Here is a 24,586-nt window from a genome sequence, read left to right as displayed (position 1 = left end):
GGGGTGGGGGTGGGTTTCCTGAGTCGGGAGTGCGTTCTTTTGCGCATGTGCACGAAGGAGCGCAGAAATCTCTGTGCCTCAGGGAGATAAGTTTTAAGTTTGAAAAATTTTAATAAAGAGAAAAACAAGTTTTAAGACACGTCCCCTCATGTGACAGTGTCACATGAGCTGGAACATGTCAATGAACTTTACTTAATTTATAAACCCTTCATGAAACCTCATCCCGCCCGTGGGTGAGATTCCATGAAAAATGTGAAGGTCGCCTGGGCTCTTCGCCTGCCCCCCCCGCCAACCTTAAGGTTGGACGGGCAGCTTTCTCAATAGGTTTAATTAGTTAATTAATGGCCTTAACAGGCCTTTGACAGTTCGGCGGGTGTGTGAAAATCTAAATGATGTGTGGCGACGTTGGGACATACGCCTAACGTCACCCCTCATCATGAGACGCCTTGACGAGCAGGCCCTGCCCGCCAAAAATTCTTCCCCAGGAGTCAAGGAGAGCCATGCAGCTCCCATTTAATCCTTGAGCCACCACTAAATTGCAGTGGGGTCAGGGATAATTGGTGTCAATTGGCTGATCAATGAGCCTAACTGATATCCCACCATGAGTAGGTGAGTTTTTAGCATGAGCCCTTTCGTGCCTCTAACTTAATGGCTGAGAGCTGCCAGCCAATCAGAGGCCGGCAGACTGACGTGAGGCCTCTCCCATTATTCAGTGGGCCCGACCACCATGTTTCCCACCGAGATGGGCTGGATTAAATTCCGTCCATTGTCTCAGTAGACTCTAACAGATCTATGTCATCTCCTCAAGGAGATCTCCAGAGACAAATAAATAAATAATATAACAATAACTTGCATTTATATAACCCCCTTAACTAGTAAAAACATCCTAAGATTCTTCACAGGAGAGTTATCAAACAACATTTGACACCAAGGCACACAGGAAGATACTAGGATAAAAGCACAAAACTGCGGATGCTGGAAATCCAAAACAAAAACAAAAATACCTGGAAATGAGTTTTTCCAGGTATTTTTGTTTTTGTTTAGGAAGATACTAGGATAGGTGATCAAAAGCTCTGCCAAAGAGGTCAGTTTTAAGGACTGTCTTAAGGAGGGAAAGCAGGTGGAAAGATTTAAGAAGGGAATTCCAGAATTTTGGGTCTTATCAGTTGAAAGCACAGCCAACAATGATGAAGCAAAGAATATTAGGATGTTCAAGAGGCTAGAATTGGAGGAATACAGAGATTTTGGATGGCTGGAGGGCTCAAGGAGGTTACAGAGATAAGAATGGGTGAGGCCAAGGAGGGATTTGAAAGTAAGAAATATAATTTTAAGATCGAAGTGTTGCTAGACTGGGAACATACATAGGTCAGTGAGCACAGGGGTGATGGGGTTACAGGGCTTGGTGTGAATTACAATATGGGCAGCAGTGGTTTGGATGTCAAAGTGCATGCAATCCTCATTTTATCACCTGTCATAAGACCATAAGACATAGGAGCAGAAATTAGGCCATTTGGCCCATTGAGTCTGCTCCGCCATTCAATCATGGCTGGTAGGTTTCTCAGCCCCATTCTCCCGCCTTCTCCCTGTAACCTTTGATCCCCTTACCAACCAAGAACCTATCTATCTCAGTCTTAAATACACTCAATGACCTGGCCTCCACAGCCTTCTGTGGCAATGAATTCCATAGATTCACCACTCTCTGGCTAAAGAAATTTCTCCTCATCTCTGTTCTAAAAGGTCTTCCCTTTACTCTGAGGCTGTGCCCTCGGGTCCTAGTCTCTCCTACTAATGGAGACATCTTCCCCACATACACTCTATCCAGGCCTTTCAGTATTCTGTAAGTTTCAATCAGATCCCCCCTCATCCTTCTAAACTCCATCGAGTATAGACCCAGAGTCCTCAAACGTTCCTCATATGTTAAGCCTTTCATTCCTGGGATCGTTCTCGTGAACCTCCTCTGGACCCTCTCCAGGGCCAGCATATCCTCCCTGAGATACGGGGCCCAAAATTTCTCACAATATTCTAAATGTGGTCTGATCATAGCCTTATAAAGCCTCAGCAGCACATCCCTGCTTTTATATTCTAGTCCTCTCGAAATAAATGCCAACATTGCATTTGCCTTCCTAACTACCAACTCAACCTGCAAGTTAGCCTTAAGAGAATCCTGGACTAGGACTCTCAAGTCCCTTTGCACTCCAGATTTCTGAATTCTCTCCCCATTTAGAAAATAGTCTATGCCTCTATTCTTCCTACCAAAGTGCATGACCTCACACATCCCCACGTTGTATTCCATCTGCCACTTCTTTGCCCATTCTCCTAACCTGTCCAAACCCTTCTGCAGCCTCCCCACCTCCTCAATACTACCTGTCCCTCCACCTATCTTTGTATCATCTGCAAACTTAGCCAGGATGCCCTCAGTTCCTTCATCTAGATCATTAATGTATAAAGTGAAAAGTTGTGGTCACAACACTGACCCCTGCGGAACTCCACTAGTCACCGGCCGCCATCCTGAGAAGGACCCCCTTATCCCCACTCTCTGCCTCCTGCCAGACAGCCGATCTTCTATCCATGCTAGTACCTTGCTTCTAACACCATTGGCTCTTATCTTACTGAGCAGCTTCCTGTGTGGCACCTTGTCAAAGGCCTTCTGGAAGTCCAAGTAGATAACATCCATTGGCTCTCCTTTGTCTAACCTACTCGTTACCTCCTCAAAGAATTCTAACAGATTTGTCAGGCATGACCTCCCCTTGATGAAACCATGCTGACTTTGCCCTACTTTACCATGCACTTCCAAGTATTCTGAAATCTCATCCTTAATGATGGACTCTAAAATCTTACCAACGACCGAGGTCAGGCTAATTGGCCTGTAATTTCCCGTCTTTTGCCTCACTCCCTTCTTAAACAGGGGGGTTACATTAGCGATTTTCCAGTCCTCTGGGACTCTCCCTGACTCCAGTGATTCCTGAAATATCACCACTAACGCCTCCACTATCTCTTCAGCTATCTCCTTCAGAACTCTGGGGTGTAATCCATCTGGTCCAGGTGATTTATCCACCTTCAGACCTTTCAGTTTTCCTAGCACCTTCTCCTTGGTAATGGCCACCATACTCACCTCTGCCCCCTGACTCTCTTGAAATTTGGGGATGTTACTCGTGTCTTCCACTGTGAAGACTGATGCAAAGTACCTATTCAGTTCCTCCGCCATTTCTTTGTTCCCCACTACTACTTCTCCAGCGTCATTTTCCAGCGGCCCAATGTCCACTTTTGCCTCTCTCTTACCCTTTATATGTCTAAAAAAACTCTTGCAATCTTCTTTTATATTACTGGCTAGTTTACCCTCATATTTAATCTTCTCCCTCCTTATTTCTTTTTTAGTTGTCCTCTGTTGGTCTTGGTAGGCTTCCCAATCCCCTGGTTTCCCACTGCTCTTCGCCGCATTGTATGTTTTGTGTCAGGCTTGTTTCAGCCTGGAACTGGTGACACCTGCAGTTTGGGCCAGTTGCTCTCCACCAATGTGTCGTCCTCTTAGAGCAGGGACAACAAACCATTTGTTCCCAGAGTATTTTGGCAGAGCTCCAATAGCTATAGGCATTAAGTGCACTTCACTGCTACACACAATTGTTATTACTGCTGTCTAACCTCACGCATTTTTGGTATTTCTTTCTAGGCTAATATATTGTATTGCTTTTGCTAATCTGTCACAACCTGGATACCTTCGGCGTGTTTCACAGCTACTCACTAGTTAAATGTTGGGTGTCGGTATGAGGACCATTCACCTCAGGGCTGAAAATTACACTGTAATTTTGAGAAAATACTGCACTCCATTACTTTTGCTCCTATTCGGGGGGGAAAAGAAAGATCCTTTCTGGCTGAGAAGCAGGGGTAAAATTTACTATGGCACTGCCAATGGGCATGGATTGAACCAGCTCCATGTTTCCATACCTTGTTTTGTTTCTGTTTCTTTGCTGCCCTATTTTGGTTGGGTCTAGCAGTGGAAAATCCAGCTCTAAGGGCCATGTGCGTGTTAATCTGCAATCATTTCTCCCAACCAAATCCTGTATGTTAACATCAGAGGGTGCCAGAGAGCCAAGTGCTGTCTCAGACAAGAGCAGGAGATATTGATGTATTTGGTTATGGGATGTTAATGCATGAGAAACTCAGGTATAGTAGATGAGGGAAAGGAGCAAAAGAAATGATCCAATTCACCATTTGTTCCTTTGTCAAACACACTGGGACGCTGCCTGCTTTAAGTGCACATTTAGCACAGAGCGTTAAAGTCTATGGCCAGAATCTTCGGGTTGGTGTGTGGGGGCGGGCCCCGCTTGCCGATGCGTAAAATGACACGTGGCGACGCCAGGTGTGCGTCCCGACGTTACCACATCATTCCGATTTCCAGTTCGGCGCGCCCTCCAAACTGTCAAAGGCCTATTAGGGCCTTTTAAAAGCTAATTAAAATAATTAATGGAGCTGCCCGTCCAACCTTAAGGTTGGCGGGGGGCAGGCGAAGAGCCCAGGTGGCCTTTGCATTTATCATGAAACCTCATCCACGGGCGGGATGAGGTTTCATGAAGTGTTTATAAATTGTATAAAAATTTTTATTAAAGTTCATGGACATATCTCAGCTCATGTGACACTGTCACAGGAGGGGACACGTCTTAAATTTTTTTTTCTTTCTTTATTTAAATTTTTGATAGTCAAACTAATCTCCCTGAGGCACAGAGCTGCCTCAGGGAGATTTCTGTGCTCCTTCACGCGCATGCGCGAGAGAGCGCAGGCTCTGACTCTCCCTCCTCCCCCGGCCCGCACAGGGAGCGGTCAGCACATCCGGGTGCGCGTCACGCTGGGCGGGCCTTAATTGGCCTGCCCACGTAAAATGGCTGCGCGCCCACCTGCGCCCGCTCCCGCTCAGCAACCCCTGACGGGGAGAAAATTCTCCCCTATGTGATCATCCCCCCAGCTACTGCCACCTTCTGTTAAAGAGAATTCCACAGGATGAGCCATTGTTATGCATATCGTTGCAATGATAGCACATTGCTTTGAATCGGATGAAAATGATCACAAACCAGGGTCATTGCCCCTTCACACACTCCGATCCCCACCCCCACACCCGCCAACAATGTACAACCTCTCAGCCTGCAACACCTCCAATAGCTCGTGGATGGCAGGTTTATATGCTCCACTCAGTCACCTGCCCTGATATGGTGGTGCCTGCTGAAGGTTTTGGTCTTGTGCAAAGGAAATGCGTTGTTTGAGATAAAATTCGCCAGAGAGGAATAAAGACAGCATAGCAATACTTTTTCCAAGCTTTAAAAGTACTGACCTGTCTTCTGAAGATAGAAAATTATAATGCATACAAATTCTTTGCACCAAACTTTACAATTTATTTCTGCAGAGCACACCCTCCCTATGGTGTCCTGTATTATGTTGTATTCTAGACCTTTTTTCCCTTTCACAGGACATGAGTGTCATTGGCAAGGCCAGCATTTGCTGCCCATACCTCATTGTCCTTGAGCTGAGTGGCTTGCTCAGCTATTGCAGAGGGTAGTTATGAATCAACCATATTATGGTGGGTCTGGAGTCACATATTCAGCCAGATCAGGTAAGGATGGCAGATTAATGCTCCTATAGGACATTATGATAGTTGTCACCAGCTTTATATTATTCCAGATTTATTAATTGAATTTGAATTCCACTAGCTGCCATGGTGGGATTTGAACCCACATCCCCAGATGATTAGCCTTGGCCACTAGTTGAGTGACATTACCACTCAGCCAATATCTCCTCCTCAAACCTATAAACCTATTAAAATAATCTCATCATAACCGAAATATGTTGAGCAGATTTAATTCATTACTAAATGTCACATACCAGTTCTTTGTAGTTGGGTGTCAATAAATAGGTGTAAGAGTAGGGGAAGAGACACATCTGGGAATAGGAGTGGATAGTGAGATAAGCCTTGATGCCACAGTATTGACGGATGAAGCCTGCAACAGCCTTAACTTCCTTCTCAGATTCTGCATGTGATCCACAGTAAATATCATCACACGGGTCCCTTGAAGCACCAATGGCTGAATATAAAAAAAGAACGAATTTGTATTTATATAGCGCCTCTCACAACCTCAGTACCTAACACTAATGAGGAACTTTTGAACCGTAGGCACTGTTGTAATGTCAAATTAAGTTCCCACAGAAAACAGTGAAATAAATGAGCAGATCATCTGTTTTAGGCATTGGCTGAGGGTTATACAGAGGCCAGGGTTGGGGAGTACATCCTTTCCCTTTTTCAAAGAGGGCCATGGGATCTGTTACATCAACTGAAAGAGCCAAAGCTCTGTTTTCCAACAACAATACTGTGTCGCTGAGCATTTCTCCACTGTGCTGGTTAGCTTCTTGCTGTAATTCCCCATGGCCCATTCTAGGCTGCCAATGTTGCTCTGGGGACTGCGCTCTGACGCTTGCCCTCACTTGCTGCTGTGCCATTCCCATAGCCCAGCACTGGTCTTGGCCGCTGATTCTGACCCCCCGCAGGCCTTTTCCATCTTGTTTCAGCTGAAGCTTGAAACAATCTACTTTTTAAAAGGAAACCTTTACATCTCCACAAATCAGCACCAGAGAGAATTTTAATGATGATTTTTAATCAAAAAAGAACTTATATTTCTAAACATAACAAAACATTCTAAGTCATTTCATAGGCACATTATAAAACATAAGATGGCCCTGAGCCATAGAAGGAGATATTAGGTCAGGATGACCAAAAGCTTGGTTAAAGAGGCAGATTTTAAGGAGAGTCTTAAAAGGAGGAAAGTAAGGCAGACAGGCGGACAGGTTTAGGAGACCTCTCTACCTTGCTTCCTCCTTTAAGAAACAAAAACAAAAATATCTGGATAAACTCAGCAGGTCTGACAGCACCTGCAGAGAGGAACACAGTTGACGTTTCGAGTCCCTTTGACTCTTCATCAGAATCTCAGCAGGTGAGGCTGGAGTCGGGCCAGCCAACCTGGGAAAAGGTCTGGAGGCAGCCACAGGGGTTGCCAGATGTGGAGGCGGCCTGTTTAAAAGGCACCACCTTGGTGCCATGGGACATCATCCCAGTTAAAATAAGAACTCAAAGGCCCTCCAGCCCTCATCCCTCACAACCACTGATCCTCCAAACACCTCCCATGCCCCATCCATGCCACCTCATGCCCCCATGCAGCCCCTATGGCCCTTCATACCTGCTATGCCTAACTCTGTCTTCCACCCACCCTCTATGGTCCCTCATGTCCCCTATGCCAAGCTCTGCCCTTCCACTCACCCCAAGAGCCCTCATGCCAATCTATGATACTTCCATGTCCATTGACCCAGTATACACTGTATAGGACCAATGATCGCTATCGTCAGTCGGATTATTTTTTATTCTTTCATGGGATTTTGGTATCACTGGCTAGGCCAGCATTTATTGCTCATCCCTAATTGCCCTTGAGAAGGTGGTGGTAAGCTGTCTTCTTGAACCTCTGCAGTCCAAGTGGTGTAGGTACGCCCACGGTTAGGGAGGGAGCTCTAGGATTTTGTCCCAGCAACAGTGAAGGAATGGCAATATAGTTCCAAGTTAGCATGGTGTGTGGCTTGGAGGGGAACTTGCAGGTGCTGATGTTCCCATGCATCTGCTGCCCTTGTCCTTTTAGGTGGTAGATGTTGCTGGTTTGGAAGGTGCTGTCAAAGGAGTCTTGGTGAGTTGCTGCAGTGCATCTTGTAGATAATACACACTGCTGCCACTGTGCGTCAGTGGTGGAGGGAGTGATGTTGAAGATGGGGTGCCAATCATGCAGACTGCTATGTCCTGAATGATGTCGAGCTTTTTGAGTGTTGTTGGAGCCTCAATCATCCTGACAAATGGAGAGTATTCCATCACACTCCTGACTTTTGGATGTGTAAAAAAAAAAGCTTTTTAAAAAAAAGTAATTCATTCATAATGTTGGGAAAAGAGTCATTTCACTACAAGACAGTAAAAGTGTCAATTATCCAGACCCTTTAAGGTATAAATAACAAAAACCACAAACCCTTGAAACCACTTAACTTTAAACATTGTGAAATTGACAGCAGAGATCAGAGAGCCTGGGCTGTCAATCAAACTGTCAATGTTTCCTCTGGAGTGCAGGTATTTCAACAACTTAATGGATGCCTGGGCTCTCAGCCAAACCTCATTATGTAAGCTTGGCTGGTCCCAGGGAAAGGATGGAGTCGGCCATTAGGGAATTTTGAGGGTGACTAAAACAGTGGCAGGGATTTTCCGGTCCCGCCATGGTGGGATCCGCCCAGGTGAATGCGGTGGTCCAATCAAAAGTCCAATGACTTGCGGCGGGACCGGATGATCCCGGTGGTGACTTCACTCTCCCCAATATTTAGTTGAAGGAACTGTCCGCTCATTCAGTCCTGGATGTCAGATAAACAGCCTGATATTTCAACAACAGTGGAGGAATGGAGAGAAGTGGCGGTGAGTTAGAGCTGGGTGTCATCAACATATGTGGGCTAAGGGACAGCATATGGATACAAAATAGATTATTGGAAGACACCAGATACAATGGTGAGGGAGTGGGAAGAGAAATCATCTCAAATGTTATACCAGATATGATCAGAAAGATAAGAATGGAACTAGATGAGGCCCACCCTGTTGGATGACAGTGGGGAAGTGCTAAAGGTGGATGGTGTGGGCAAAAATGGCAATGGCTGTAGACAGGGCAAGAAGGGAAAAGTTACCTTTGTCACATTAACTATCAGATGTATCAGTATGGTGACAGGGGCAGAAACCGGATTAGAGAGTTTTAGACATGGAGTTCCAGGAAAGACAGGAACGGATGTGGGAGAGGAAAGGGCGTGTGGAGGTGGGGTGGTAGTTTGCAATGATGGTGGAGTCCAAGGGTTGGTTTTTTTGAGGAGAGGAGCAGAAATATATTGTCATCATCAATATTACAAGTTTATTGTTGGAGGGTGGAGAGAGAGAGAGAGAGAGAATTGAAGAGAAAAACTCCTCCTTGCTGTTTATCCTACTCAAGCCCCTCTATGTTCCCCTTTCTACCATCGGCAATTTCTTTCTGTTGCATACTCTTCCCCTCTCTGTCCTCCACCTTCCAGTACCTCCCTTCTGCTCCTCTTTATTTTCCTTTCCTTCAGTTTCCCGTCATTATCCCTCTCTTCCTCTTCACCCTATCTTTCTCACACACTCCCCCTTTCTCTTCCTTTTTCCCTGTCCCCTCCCTTTGCCTTTCTTTCTCCCCTCACTATCCTCTGCATCTCTTCCCTCTCCCTACTTCTCTTCCTCCACTTTCACCTTTTCCTCTTTTCCTCTCCTCTCCTTCTTGCACCCTCACCCATCCTCCCCTTCCCCGTCAACTCCCTTCTCCATTCACTCTTCTTCGTCCTCCCCTTTACTATCTTCTCCCCTTATTTTCCTTCCCTTTCTTTTCCCCCTCTCCTATCCCTTGCCTTCCCACTTTTGCTGCTACCCTCCCCTTTTCTAGTTTCCCCACCCCCCCCTCCACACCATTTAAGGTCTACTCCTGCTCCTATTTCATATGTTTTAATGTTTTTAAGATTTGTGGACAGAAAATGAACTCCTTGCACAAGATTTTGGGAAGCATCTCGAATGTTTATGATGCCATTCATTTCTTTCTAGCTGTGTTAGAAATCACACACTGCCCACAGACATTGTGTTGTTTATTAGCATGCAGGAACTTACAGCACCACTTGGCATCGAAGTTTCGGTTTGGATCAGTGCCCACACAGCGAGAGCCAGGATTCCTGGAACGCGTTTTCCTCCAAAACCGATCCTGTAGATATAAACAGCAAATACATAAACGTGTAAGATCCTTACTGCCATCATATCCAATGAACACCTCCTTACATAGTCAAATAATAGCAAATAATCCAGTTTGACAAATTTATCAGTGTTTTTTTGAGGATGTAACTAGTAGGGAAGATAAAGGGGAACCAGTAGGTGTAGTATACCTGGATTTCCAAAAGGCATTCGATAAGGTCCCACACAAAAGGTTAATAAGCAAAATAAGGGCTCATAAAGTTGGGGGGTAATATTTTAGAATGGATGGAGGATCGAGCCAAGGCTGACATGCTCTAAATGCTAATTTCCTTAATCTTTTCTCAAGGATTTTTACTTAGGCTTAACACATCCTTCAAAGTTATGTTGATCCTTTAGATAATTTTACATCTATCCCCTATCTACAATTCCACCCCGATCCAATTTTTATTTTATTTTATTCTTTCATGGGACTTGGGCGTCACTGGCTAGGCCAGCATTTTTATTGCCCATCCTTAACTGCCCTTGACAAGATGCTGGTGAGCCGCCTTCTTGAACCACTGCAACCCATGTGGTGTAGGTGCACCCACAGTGCTGTTAGGAATGGAGTTCCAGGATTTTGACCCAGCGACAGTGAAAGAACAGTGATATATTTCCAAGTCAGGATGGTGAGTGGCTTGGAGGGGAACTTGAAAGTCTTTAAAATTGCAATTGCAGTTCTTTAAAGAATTTTAATCTGGTTGCACAAAATTCAGTTCCCTCATTGAGCTATATCTACACTCTGATTCAAAATATAACCAAATAAGTTCTGGCACTGTGACATGAAAGTCCAGGGATTCTGGTCTGCTGCCATAGTCTGAAACAAGAGTCAGTATCCCAAATGTTAGGGTTGAGATACGAACATACAAATTAGGAGCAGGAGTAGGCCACTCGGCCCCTCGAGCCTGCCCCGCCATTCAATAAGATCATGGCTGATCTGATTGTAACCTCAACTTCATTCCTGCCTACTTCCGATAACCTTTCACCCCCACCGTTAATCAAGAATACATCTAGTTCTGCCTTAAAAATATTCAAAGGCTCTGCTTCCACTGCCTTTTGAGGAAGAGAGTTCCAAAGACTCACAACCCTCTGAGAGAAAAAAATTCTCCTCATCCTGGTCTTAAATGAGCGACCCCTTACTTTTAAACAGTGACCCCTAGTTCTAGATTCTCCCACAAGAGGAAACATCTAACCACATCCACCCTGTCAAGACCCCTCAGGATCTTAAAGGTTTCAATCAAGTCACCTCTTACTATTCTAAATTCCAGTGGATACAAGTCTAACCTGTCCAGCCTTTCCTCATAAGACAACCCGCTCATTCCTGGTATTAGTCTAGTAAACCTTCTCTGAACTGCTTCTAACACATTTACATCTTTCCTTAAATAAAGAGACCAGTACTGTACACAGTATTCCAGATGTGGTCTCACCTACGCCTTGTACAACTGAAGCTTAACCTCTCTATTTTTGTAATCAATTCCCCTCGCAATAAATGATAACATTTGCCTAGCTGCAGTGAGTGTACTGCCCTTGCAAGGGTGCTTTTAAAAAAATTCTTTCACGGGATGTGTGCGTCGCTGCCCATCCCTAATTGCCCTTGAGAAGGTGGTGGTGAGCTGCCTTCTTGAACCACTGCAGTCCATGTGGTGTAGATTGTGGGATTGGAATCCCCTCCAACTGGGAAATTTAGGAATATAATATAAACCCTTGGACATGTTTTGACTTCATGATTAGAACTATAAAAATATAAAAATTAAGCTGCAGTCAGCAGTGCAGGGCTGGGCAGAAAGGAGTTAATTCAGACATCATCATTTTGACTCATCAAAAGGGTTTGGACATTGTTCCCTAATAGCAGTCAGTCAATAGCACATGGGAAATGCCATTATATATCACTGACTAGTGCAATCAAGAAGTTTGGTTACCCAGTACAATGGCACAAAGGACATATCATCAATACAATACACTCAAGGAATTATGCAACTAAGGTCTGCACCACAGACAATAGTATTGGAAATAGGGTAATTCAAACCCTCAGTAACTTTGGAACCAGGGTGATGTTACTGTGTCACTTCAAACAGCAGGAGAATTGATTATACAATGAGAACTGATAACATTTGTCTGCATATATCTTCCATGGAAAATCCTGTATTGTTTCAACCAGTAGGAGCTGATGGCATTTGACTGGACTTTGTATGGAATCAACTAAATGGACATTGGAAAGACAGGAAATATTTTTTGACATGTCTGAGTTAAATTATTATAAAAAAAAGGAGCACTGCTGAGTATCTGGGCAGCAGTTGGAAGGAGGGTCAGGGCTGGCCACCTTGACTCAGGCCCACATTCAACACTGGTCAGGCCAGCTGCGCTGGGGATTGTAAGTGTTTTCAGCTATATCATGGTGATATTGGCCTGAAGGTTTTGGGCTGCAGTTGGAAGAAGGGTCGAGTTTGGTCACCTTTACGCAGGCCTATGGTCAACACCAGCTGTGTTGGGGATTATAAGTTTCAGCCAAATCATTGTGATATTGGTCTGAGGGTTTTGTGAAGGTTTTGGGTGAAAACTTGGTGTCTTTTTTTGCCGGTAATGTAACTTGTTTCAGCCATATCTTGGTGATATTGGTCTAATGGTTTTTTCCTTAAGGCTTCAGGACAAGATGTGGTGTTTTGCCTGTGTTTTTGTAAGTTTAAACCGAGTCGTGGGGACTTGGTGTTTGTGTTAGCATTTTTGTTCTGGTGACTTCGTGTTGGGTACTGGGGACAGGTTGTTTTAAATTTTGGAGTTTTGTACAGTGGGGTTGTGCGTGATTCGACAAAGCGATTGTGAATTATCAGGAGAAACCTGTCTTGCTGGTCATTCTGTTCAAGCCATACATTTTCGAATCTGGTGTCACGAACTTGAGTGTGGGGAGGGTCTCTGAGGGAAAAGAGAAACTCCTGCAAGGTACACCCACAGTGATGTTAGGGAGGAATTTTCAGAATTTTGACCCAGCAACAGCGAAATAACAATGAATTTAGTTCCAAGTCAGGATGGTGTGTAGCTTGGAGGGGAACTTGCAGGTGATGGTGTTGCCATGCATCTGTTGTCCTTGCCCTTCTAGGTGGTAGAGGTCTGGGTTTGGAAGGTGCTGTCGAAGGAGCCTTGGTGAGTTGCAGCAGTGCATCTTGCAGATTGTACACATTGCTGCCACTGTGCACTGGTGATGTGGGGAGTGAATTTGTAAGGTGGTGGATTGTATGACAGTGGGCTGCTTTGTCCAGGATGGTTTTGAGCTTCTTGAGTGTTGTTGGAGCTGCACTCATCCAGGCAAGTGGAGAGTATTCCATCACACTCCTGACTTGTACCTTGTAGATAGTGGACAGGGTTTGGAGAGTCAGACGGTGAGTTACTTGCCACAGGATTCCTAGCGTCTGAGCTGTTTTTGTAGCCACAGTATTTATATGGCTAGTCCAGTACAGTTTCTGGTCAATGGATGTTGGTAGTGAGGGATTCAGCAATGGTTATGCCATTGAATGTCAAGTGGTGATGATTAGAGTCTCTCTTGTTGGAGATGGTCATTGCCTGGCACTTGTGTGGCGTGAATGTTACTTAGAATTGTCAGCCCAAGCCTGAATGTTATCCAATTCTTGCTGTACGTGGTCATGGACTGCTTCAGTATCTGAGGAGTCATGAATGGAGCTGAACATTGTGCAATCATCACTTCTGACCTGAAGAAAAGTCATTGATGAAGCAGCTGAAGATGTTTGGGCCTAGGACACTACCCTGAGGAACTACTGCAGGGCTGCCTGGGGCTGAGATGATTGGCCTCCAATAACCACAACCATCTTCCTTTGTACTAGGAATGAATCCAGCCAGGGCAGAGTTTTCCCATTGACTCCAATTTTGCTGGGGCTTCTTGTTGCCACACTCAGTCAAATGCTACCTTGATGTCAAGGGCAGTCACTCTCACCTCACCTTTTGAGTTCACCTCTTTTGTCCATGTTTGAACTAAGGCTGTAACAAGGTCAGGAGCTGAGTCGCCTTGGCAGAACCCAAAGTGAGTGTCATTGAGCAGGCTATTTCTAAGTAAGTGACACTAGATGGCACTATTGACAACACCTTTCATCAATTTACTGATGATCGAGAGTAGACTAGTAGGGCGGTAATTGGCCGGGTTGGATTTGTCGTGCTTTTTGTGTACAGGATATACCTGGGCAATTTTTCACATAGCCAGGTAGGTGCCAGTTGTAGCTGTACTGGAACAGCTTGGCTACGGGCACAGCAAGTTCTAGAGCACAAGTCTTATGTGCTATTGCTGGAATGTTGTCAGGGCCCATAGTCTCTACAGTGTCAAGTGCCTTCAGCCATTTCTTGATATCATGTGGAGTGAATCGAATTGGCCGACGACTGAGATGCTGAGGACCTGGATCTGCCCTGATACGCTCTGCTGGGAGCAAAGAGCTAGGCTGAAAAAAATCTAATCAAAATGACCTTTACTCCAGGGTCAATTGTTTTACTCAAATAAATGTTGGCGGCCCTTCTAAAGGCCTCAGCAGGGCATGAACCAGCTCCTAGTCTACAGAGGAGGAATTTCTCCACTCAGGAGGTAGTGAATCTTTGGAATTTTCTCCTCCCCCCGGAAGATAGTTAATGCTCAGTTTTCAAGTCTGAGACTGATTGATTTTTGGACACTAAGAGAATCAGCGGATATGGGATTGAGACAAGAAAGTGGTGTTGATGTCAATGACGATCCTCTTGAATAGTGACGCAGGTTTGAGGGGCCATATGACCTACTCCTGCTACTATTTCTAATGTTCTTATGTATCTAGGTTTTATGGCAAATACCTGATGTTTATGGATTGAGTTTGGGCTTTCTGACCTCATATAGCTCAGGGCCTTTGTTTCACAATCCTGTAACACTAACTACTGTCTTAAGAATTACTCTGGATCATCCACAGAGGTTCTGACACTTACCCTGGCCCAGCTATAGACATAACCATCTACATTGATAACAGGAACAACCAGGAAATCCAGTTTATTGAGAAGAGTGGTCATAGCGGAATCAGATCCATAATTTCTAACAGCCTGTGGAAGCATAAGTTTATTACATGGCATGTTTCTTGACTGCTAAACAGATTGTCGGTAAAAAAAAATCACAGAAGTGAAACAGGTGTTCATTACTAACCTCTTTCACGAACCATTGGCAAAATGCTGGAGAAATCCACTCCCTGGCGTGGATTCCACAGTCTAAAAAGATGGCAGGTTTCGTAAAACCTGTTCTCTTGCCAACCTTTAACAAGAGATTGACACACACTATCATTCCATAAAGCTACTTCATCAGGCCAACCGCAAACTCTATCAAGCTTCTGCAAAACATGGGCCTCTTGACACGTATCAGGTGGGGCAGAGAGATCAGAAACTATTTCAACATAATTAATTTTTTTTATTAGTCATTCATGGGATGTGGGCTTCGCTGGTTGTGCCAGCATTTATTGCCCATCCCTAGTTGCCCTTGAAAAGGTGGTTATGAGCTGCCTTCTTGAACTGCTGCAGTCCATGTGGGGTAGGGGCACCCACAGTGCTGTTAGGAAGGGACTTCCGGGATTTTGACCCAGCAACAGTGAAGGAACGGCGATATATTTCCAAGTCAGGATGGTGAGTGACTTGGAGGGGAACTTCCAGGTGGTGGTGTTCCCATCTACCTGCTCCCCTTGTCCTTCTAGTTGGTAGTGGTTGTGGGTTTGGAAGGTGCTGCCTAAGGAGCCTTGGTGAATTCCTGCAGTGCATCTTATAGATGGTACACACTGCTGCTACTGTGCATCAGTGGTGGAGGGAGTGAATGCTTGTGGATGCGGTGCCAATCAAGTGGGCTGTTTTGTCTTGGATGGTGTCAAGCTTCTTCAATGTTGTGAGAGCTGCACTCATCCAGGCAAGTGGGGAGTATTTCATCACACTCCTGACTTGTGTCTTGTAAATGGTGGACAGGCTTTGGAGAGTCAGGATGTGAGTTACACGTTGCAGGATTCCTAGCCTCTGACCTGCTTTTAGGTATGGTATAAGTGATCTTACCCGGAGGAGATAGATGCTTCGTTGCTCATAGCTGTGTCCAATTTCAAACCTAGAAACTAATTTTGGGTTTTCTAAAGTGATCTTAGCAATCCAGGATTCAATCTACAATAGAAAAATTGATTGTGAGCACACCCCCAACATCAAAATAACTGCAATTTCTGATAGCTTTTATTAATTTTTTCAGTATCTTTTCAAATCCAATCATGAATTTTCAGTATGAAAATATCTATCTGCATATATAAGTATTCACCCATAGCTATTCACCAGGAAGATGCTGGTTTAGTTGTAATATTATAGGACTAGTATCCCAAAGGCCCAGGCTAATGCCCAGGGGACCCAGGTTCAAATCCCACCATGACAGCTGGTGGGGTTTAAGGTCAATTAATAAAATCTGGAATTGAAAGTCTCAGTAATAGTGACCATGACCAATTGACTGTTGTAAAAACCCATCTGGTTCACTAATGTTCCTTTAGGGAAGAAAATCTGCCATAGAGTTCTACAGCACAGATAAAGGCCCTTCAGCCCATCGAGTTTGCTCTGGTCAAACAAGTACCTATTATAATCCCATTTTCCAGCACTAGGCCCATAGCCTTGTGTGCCATGGCATCGCAAGTGCACATCCAAATACTTCTCAAATGTAATGAGGGTTTCTACCTCTACCACCCTTTCAGGCAGTGAATTTCAGATTCCCACCACCCTCGGGGTGAAAAAAATTCTTCCTCTAAGCCTCCTGCCCCTCACCTTAAATCTATGCCCCCTGGTTACTGATCCCTCCACCAAGGGGAAAAGTTCCTTCCTGTCTACCCTATTTGTTCCCCTCATAATTTTGTATACCTCAATCATGTCTCCCCTCAATCTCCTCTACTCCAGGGAAAATAACCCCAATCTATTCAATCTCTCCTCATAACTAAAACTTTCCAGCCCAGGCAACATCCTGGTAAATCTTCTCTGCGCTCTCTCTAGTGCAACCATATCCTTCCTATAATGCAGATTCCAGAACTGCACGCAATACTCTAGCTGTGGCCTAACCAGCGTTTTATACAGTTCCAGCATAACCTCCCTGCTCTTATATTCTATGCCTCAGATAATAAAGGCAAGTATCCAAATGCCTTCTTAACCACCTTATCTACCTGTCCTGCTATCTTAAGGGACCGGTGGACATGCACACCAAGGTCCCTCTGATCCTCGGTACTTCTCAGGGTCCTATCCGTTGTTGCGTATTCCCGTGCCTTGTTTGTCCTGCCCAAGTGCATCACCTCACACTTATCCAGATTAAATTCCATTTGCCACTGATCAGCCCGTCTATATCCTCCTGTAATCTAAGGCTATCCTGCTCACTATTTATCACCCCACCAATTTTCGTGTCATTCGCGAACTTACTGATCAACCCTTCTACATTCAATTCTAAATCGTTTATATATACCACAAACAGCAAGGGACCCAATACTGATCCCTGTGGAACCCCACTGGACACAGGAACCCAGTCACAAAAACACCCCTTGACCATCACCCTCTGCTTCCTGCCACTCAGCCAATTCTGGATCCAATTTGCCAAATTGCCTTGGATCCCATGGGTTCTTACCTTCAATATCAGTCTCCCATGCGGGATCTTATCAAAAGCCTTGCTGAAGTCCAAGTAGACTATGTCAAATGCATTGCCCTCATCTACACACCTGGTCACCTCTTTGAAAAATTCAATCAAATTGGTCAGACATGACGTCCCCTTAACAAAACCATACTGACTGTCCTTGATTAATCCCGACCTCTCCAAGCGTAGATTAATTCCGTTCCTCAGAATTGCTTCCAATCGTTTCTCCACCACTGAGGTTTGACTGACTGGCCTGTAGTTCCCTGGTTTATCTCTTCCTCCCTTCTTGAATAACGGTACCACATTGGCTGTCCTCCAGTCCTCTGGCACCTCTCCTATGGCCAGAGAGGTATTGAAAATTATTGCCAATGCTCCTGCTATCTCCTCCCTTGCCTCACTCAACAGCCTGGGATACATTTCATCCGGGCCTAGAGATTTATCTACTTTTAAGCCCGCCAGACCACTCAGAACCTCCTCCCTTTCTATGCTAATTTCTTTAATTATATCACAGTCCTTCTGCCTGATTTCCATACCTATGTCGTCCCTCTCACTTGTGAACACCTACACAAAGTATTCATTTAGAACCCTACCTATGTCTTCTGGCTCCACACACAAATTACCACTATGGTCCTTAATGGGCCCTACTCTTTCCCTAGTTATCCTCTTACTCTTAATGTACTTGTAAAATAACTTTGGATTTTCCTTTGTTTTACCTGCCAATGTTTTTTCATGCCCCCTTTTTGTTCTCCTAATTTCCTTTTTAAGTTCCTCCCCTACACATTCTATACTCCTCTAGGGTTTCCGATGCTTTGAGCCCCTGGTATCTGCCTTAAACTTCCCTTTTTCTCTTTATCCAATCCTGTATATCCCTCGACATCCAGGGTTCCCTGAGTTTGTTGGTCCCACCCTTTCTCTTTACTGGAATATTTACTGGTCACCTCTTTGAAAAATTCAATCAAATTGGTCAGACATGACCTCCCCTTAACAAAACCATGCTGACTGTCCTTGATTAATCCCGACCTCTCCAAGTGTAGATTAATTTTGTTCCTCAGAATTGCTTCCAATAGTTTCTCCACCAATGAGGTCCTGTACTCTCCCTATTTCCTTCTTGAATGAGTCCCACTGCTCTGACGCAGATTTACCTAAAAGTAGCTGCTCCCAGTCCACTCTGGCCAAATCAGATCTGATCTTATTAAAATCGGCCTTCCCCCAATTTAAAACTCTGATTTCTGGCCCATCCTAGTCCTTTTCCATAACAACCTTGAATCTAACGGAGTTATGATCACTATCTGCAAAATGCTCCCCCACTGATACCTCTACCACTTGCCCGGCTTCATTCCCTAAAACTAAGTCCAGGACCGCCCCCTCTCTTGTAGGACCTGTTACATACTGGCTTAAAAAGCTCTCCTGGATGCATTTTAAGAATTTCGCTCCCTCTAAACCTATCACACTATGACTTACCCAGTTAATGTTGGGGAAGTTGAAATCCCCCACTATTACTACCCTATTACTTTTACACTCCTCTGAAATTTGCCTACGTATTTGCTCTTCTATTTCTCTGACAGTTTGGGGGCCTATAGTACACTCATATAGTGTTGAATATGTATGGGCCATCCTTACCTGGTCTGGCCTATGTGTGTCTCAAGATCCACAACAATGTGGTTAACTCTAGCCAAGCAAGCCCCTCAGTTCAAAGGCAATTGGGGATGGGCAGCAAATTCTGGCCATTGCAGTGATACCCACATCCCATGAAAGAAAAAAGTGCAATTTCATAATTTGATAACGTAGTTGTTAGCAGCTCCTGTTTGGATTGGTAAAAAAAATGCTTTAAATGTTGACCTGATTAAGATTATGACATTGTGCAATGAATTGTTATGATCTGGAACGCACTGACTTAAACAGCGGTAGAATAATAACTTTCAGTCAGGAGCTGGATAAATAATTGAAAAGGAAAATTTTGCAGGGAGAAGGGCAGGGAAGTGGGGCTAATTGGATCGCTCTTTCCAAGAGCTGACACAGGCTTGATGGGTGAACAGGTGACCTTTTGTACTGCATCATTCTATGTTTCTAAGTCTGTCAACCCTTGCAATAATGGGTGCTAACTAGCTAAATGTAAACAGCATTTTTAGTTTTCTTTCGGCCAGTTAAAAGATAAGGGGAATAGATGTTGGTCTGGGTCTGTGGAGGCAGTGATGCTTGAACCTAGGGGCCTAAGAAAAGGCAAAAAAAAAAAGACGTTGGGCCTCATAAGCTTATTCGGGATGAGTTGCCATTGCACCTCCATGAGCAAAATCTGCTTCAGGCTAGTGGCCTCACTAACATTGACCCATGGGTAAGTTCCAGAAGAGGGTTTGGGGAGGGCAACAGAAATAGCCCATCACAGAACTCTGGAGATGGAGGGGGGGGGGGGGGGGGGGGGGGTGGAAATCGCTTCTTCTTTTGCATTCACGGAATGATTTATGTTATAACCATTAAAATAACACATTCACACACACACACCCTTCAATGACACTAGACCACTAATAACCAAGGAGCAAAATATCTGTTTTGGGCAAATTTCTAGGACACCTATAATAATCCCCATGAATTTAGCACTGGGAACATAGCTTGGATGCAGGCCACCTGGCTATCAAATTGGCAAGCATTGTGCACATTTTAAGCCTGAACAAAATGCCAATTTCTAGCCCAAGACTTCCTCTGGTTGTGATGGTATATCAACACTGCATTTGTGTAGATGTCCTATCAGCCAGCAAAATTGTAAACACATTTCAAAAGTTTCACTATAATCACTGAGCAAAGAAAACCTTCAAAAACATGTTTATGATATCACCATACAGAGTGACCAGAGGAATTCTTAACCTCCCCCCCCCCCTCGAATATCAGATTTTAAACCTTTAAAATGATTTTACATTTGGTGAATTTCAGTTCTATTGTGTGCCAGAATCATATTTTTACCTCATCCCACCGATGATACTTTTCGTAGTCGTAGCCCGTGGAATCCGTCTTGTTTCGGTCAAACTGTTTCTCCATCAGGTTCTGCACGTTCTCAATTAATATGCTGTGCAATGTAAGATTAATTTTAATATGATAAATCTGGATTGTAAAGACAAAGGGGCAAGAGCTTTTGCTAGGGGCACAATTCGCCCAAATTTACAGATTACACCCAGCACAAATTGAGTTTCCACCACCTTTTGTGCTGGTTGGAAAAAATATTGCATTATGAGCCAGCCATGGTCACAAATTAGTCAGCATGAAAAGTTCCTAATAATTGCTCCTCTTTTCAAGCCTTTGAGGAGACTCTTAACATTGAGCAGTATTTTCTTTAGACACAGGGGCATTAGTAGGTGCATATGAAAAGCTTTTAAACGTTTTTCTTAATTCACTAAGCAAGTGACTGCTGCACACCAGCGTAACTACTAAATGGTTCAGTATAGTTTTCAAAGTTATTTCCAGCTATTTAAAATTGGCTTTCTCACAGGGGTGGGCTAGACGCGCCTTTTAAATGCTTATTCTTTCGTGGTAAATCGGTTTTCAGCTGTATTAATTCAACTGCACCAGGTTACCACTCTTAAAAACATCAAGGAATATTTTTAAATGCCAAAATAAAATAAGCAATTCGGTTGTAAAACACTACCCAAATTTCATTGGGTCATGGAAGATTTTATGTTTGGTGATATGGCAAATGAGTTTGAGCGAAAACATGAGGAAAACATTTTCATTCAGAGAACTAGGGCAATTTTGAGCGCAATTTGTGACAGGTCACCGATTACACCCAAGGACAGAAACTCAACAACCCCCCCCCAGAACCCTCAAATGTTTCTGCTTGGTGAAAGTCAATATTTGACACTAACTCATATTTCAATCCAATCTTCTTCAGTCCAGCCTGAACTTCCGAGGCCCATCCAGCACCGACCCTGAAATCCACACTCCTGTTTGTGGTCACCAGCTCAACCGAATGTGGCTGCCAAAAATCAACCTGTGCGCACATCAATAACACAATTAATGGTCTCGTTTCATCAAACTTAATTCAATATCGGCGTGTGAAATAGCAAAGGTGAAATCATACCTCCGCAGAGCGGGACACATCCCTTATAAACTGTAGGTGCTGTTCATTTTCCGGCTTCAGACGCAGAACTTTGTCCCTTGCAACACAAGTGATCTGTCATTTTTAGTGTGTGCAGTAGAAATTCACGGCACACTCAAAACAACAACTTACCTTTATATAGCGGCTATAACAAAGCAAATTGACCCGAGGTGCTTCATAGGAATAATCAGAGAAAAATTAACACAGAACCAAAGGAGATATTAAAACTGCTGAACAAACTTTTGATCAAAAAATTCAGTTTTTAAGGATATCTTTAGGAGGGAAGAGAGGTAGAGAGGCAAAGAGGTTTGGGGGGGGAGGGGGGTATTTCAGAGCTTAGGGCTGAGACAGCTGAAGGCATGGCTATCAATAATAGGGCAAAGAGAATGGGGGATGCATATGAGGCAAGAATTGGAAGAGTGCAGAGATATCAGTGGATTTAGGTTGGAGGAGGTTCCAGAGATAGGAAGGGCTAAGGCTATGGGAGGATTTAAAAATAAGGACAATAATTTTATAAATTCAGGGACATTCCTTACCCAGCATATTTACCAACTGCAGCTTCACCTGAAATAATTGCAACAAAACCCAGAAATAAAAGTGCTTCCATTGTTTTCCTGGATTGTAAGACACACCCGGTTAGGTCCGACACATTTATACTCTATACAGTGTCCGCAGCAAATATGCAACAAGTGGAGAGTAACATGCCTGAAATATGCCTTCTCATATCTTTGGCAACATTCAATTGCTTTCTGATATGGGTATTTCTGAAATGGAACTTCCCTCTGGTTGATTATCTGAATAGTGATGTTCTCAGCAATGCATGTAGTCAAGAATATCCTGTACCACAACAGCTTAATAGTTATCTCATTTCTTATGAAAAATGTTTTTCAAATGCACCACTAGCCTGGAACTTCTTGCTGTAAGAGATCTTGCACTACCACAGAAAGTTTTGTATAATAATTGTGATGAAAGCATAATAATTTTCATAATATTTTTCTGGTTTATTGTAAGGTAGGTTTATGTGTGTAAGTATAGGTGGTTCTGTCTGTATGGTTTAATTACATTTGGAGTCAAGTAGATTGCAAGCTTGAAATCATGAAAAGAAGCTAGGTGTAGAAATGTACTTGAAATGCTAATGAGTAAACAGGGATGCTGGCTTAGCATGTAAGGTGTGAAGGGAATTTGCATTTTTAGGTAAATGAAAGGATTGTTGGATTTCAAAGGGATGTTAGTCTATTTACAACTAGCCAGATAAGCAAGGCTAATGAGTGTGTATTTTTCCCAAAGGTTACTGACAATATTGGCAACATGAAAGTTTTTTTTAACTCTTTATTCATTAATGGGATGTGGGTGTCACTTGATAGGCCAGCTTTTATTGCCCATCTTTAATTGCCCGAGTTCAGAGGGTATCTTTAAGAGATTGCTGTGGGTCTGGAGTCACAGGTGAGGACAGCAGATTTACTTTCAGACTTGTTTTTTCAATGACAATTGGGGCAATGGTTTCATGGTCATCATTAGATTTTTAATTCCAGATATTTATTGAATTCAAATTCCACAATCTTCCAGGTGGATTTGAATACAGGTCCCAGGGCATTACTCTGGGTCTCTAGATTACCAGTCCAGTGACAATACCACCAAACCACCACCTCCCACTATGAGGAAGATACAGTTTCAAAGACATATGGAACAATAGAATTTAAATATTAAAGAGAGAGAAACATATAAAAAGGAGACTAAAAGGCTATGTGAGGAGAGGACCATGTAAGATCTAACAGGAGCGTGTGATACAGCCTTCAAGCAGCCTCCAGCCATTTGTGCATTAGGCTGCTATGTAAAGTAACTGAAGTTGGGGAAGCCATTTGGAATTCCACTGTCAAGTGGGTATTGTGTTAACTTGCTGGTTTTAATTCAAATCTAAAATCTATTTTGGACTGTTGCCTTAAAGGGGGTGTGCAACTGGGAGTCAGGTCAATTAGAAATTTTAGGATTTTTTATAGTAGTAATTGTAGACTTATGTACGTGCTTGAAATCTTTTATTTTGTTAATAAATATTTTAATTTAATTTTGAAAATCTCTAAAGGTCTTGGTGGACTCATTACCTCTGAATTCAGTGCACACATCTTCTCATGGTAGATACAAATTGCAAAACCGTTGTGAAAGTGAGACCATGTTTCCCTTGTAGATTTGGTCCACATTGCACACATCATCTGCCACATCATAACAGATTATTAATTTGCTGCCAGTTAGTGACAAACAGCAGGGCACCATGTGCTGTGGACATATATCCAGAATCTGGAGGCAACTCATTTCATTTTTTGCAGCAATTGTTTAACTCCTCAGTCTGGTACTGAATCAAACCTAGGTGAAAGGGGAATTCTCTGTCTACATCACCTTCGCACCTCTTTTCCTATATCTCTTTGTTCAAGTTAGCATGAATTGTGGCTCTTTTCTCTGACTTTCTCTCTTCAGTCTTAGTAGCACATACAATTGCAACATCTCTATATCTTTGGTCTCCATTAGGACCATCAGTTTGTGTAATATTACTTAGTGTAATCTCCTCATTCAGTCGATAAGAGTTAGTAATGCTCTTGTTATCCATAGTTCTCAATCTCTCACTAGTAGTCGGTAATCCTAATGGGATCTCTCAAACTCTCTGCTCTGTAATGCCAGTTGGTACCATTCTTGACATTGACACAGAAAGTTGACATGCCACTATCAGGGATTCATAATGTTGGTGCATTGTGTTAAGCGTTACCATAAGACCATAAGACCATAAGATATAGGAGCAGAAATTAGGCCAATCGGCCCATCGAGTCTGCTCCGCCATTCAATCATGGCTGATAAGTTTCTCAACCCCATTCTCCTGCCTTCTCCCTGTAACCTTTGATCCCTTTACCAATCAAGAACCTATCTATCTCGGTCTTAAATACACTCAATGACCTGGCCTCCACAGCCTTCTGTGGCAATGAATTCCATAGATTCACCACTCTCTGGCTAAAGAAGTTTCTCCTCATCTCTGTTCTAAAAGGCCTTCCCTTTATTC

General features: G+C 43.6%; 1 protein-coding gene across 4 annotated transcripts in view; it reads right to left on the bottom strand.

Moving 5' to 3' along the window:
* The window catches only part of LOC144693966 (carboxypeptidase B-like), a 33,722-nt gene extending 11,522 nt beyond the window's left edge, over positions 1-22,200 (bottom strand). For 3 of the 4 annotated variants that reach the window (XM_078564246.1, XM_078564242.1, XM_078564245.1), the window contains exons 1-9: positions 22,080-22,200; positions 21,526-21,601; positions 21,311-21,435; positions 20,415-20,517; positions 15,872-15,973; positions 14,988-15,092; positions 14,777-14,887; positions 9,716-9,806; positions 5,869-6,068 (exon numbers count right to left, since the gene is read on the bottom strand). In XM_078564246.1, coding sequence (XP_078420372.1) covers positions 5,869-6,068; positions 9,716-9,806; positions 14,777-14,887; positions 14,988-15,092; positions 15,872-15,973; positions 20,415-20,517; positions 21,311-21,435; positions 21,526-21,601; positions 22,080-22,150 — 984 coding nt within the window. In that variant the 5' untranslated portion in view covers positions 22,151-22,200. The remainder of the gene's footprint in view (positions 1-5,868; positions 6,069-9,715; positions 9,807-14,776; positions 14,888-14,987; positions 15,093-15,871; positions 15,974-20,414; positions 20,518-21,310; positions 21,436-21,525; positions 21,602-22,079) is intronic. The other variant, XM_078564244.1, reaches the window with a different exon arrangement.
* Positions 22,201-24,586: the final 2,386 nt, after the last annotated feature.

This window comes from Cetorhinus maximus, chromosome 19, assembly GCF_964194155.1.
Source record: "Cetorhinus maximus chromosome 19, sCetMax3.hap1.1, whole genome shotgun sequence".
Lineage (NCBI taxonomy): Eukaryota > Metazoa > Chordata > Chondrichthyes > Lamniformes > Cetorhinidae > Cetorhinus > Cetorhinus maximus.
This window is presented reverse-complemented; position numbering and strand designations above follow the sequence as displayed.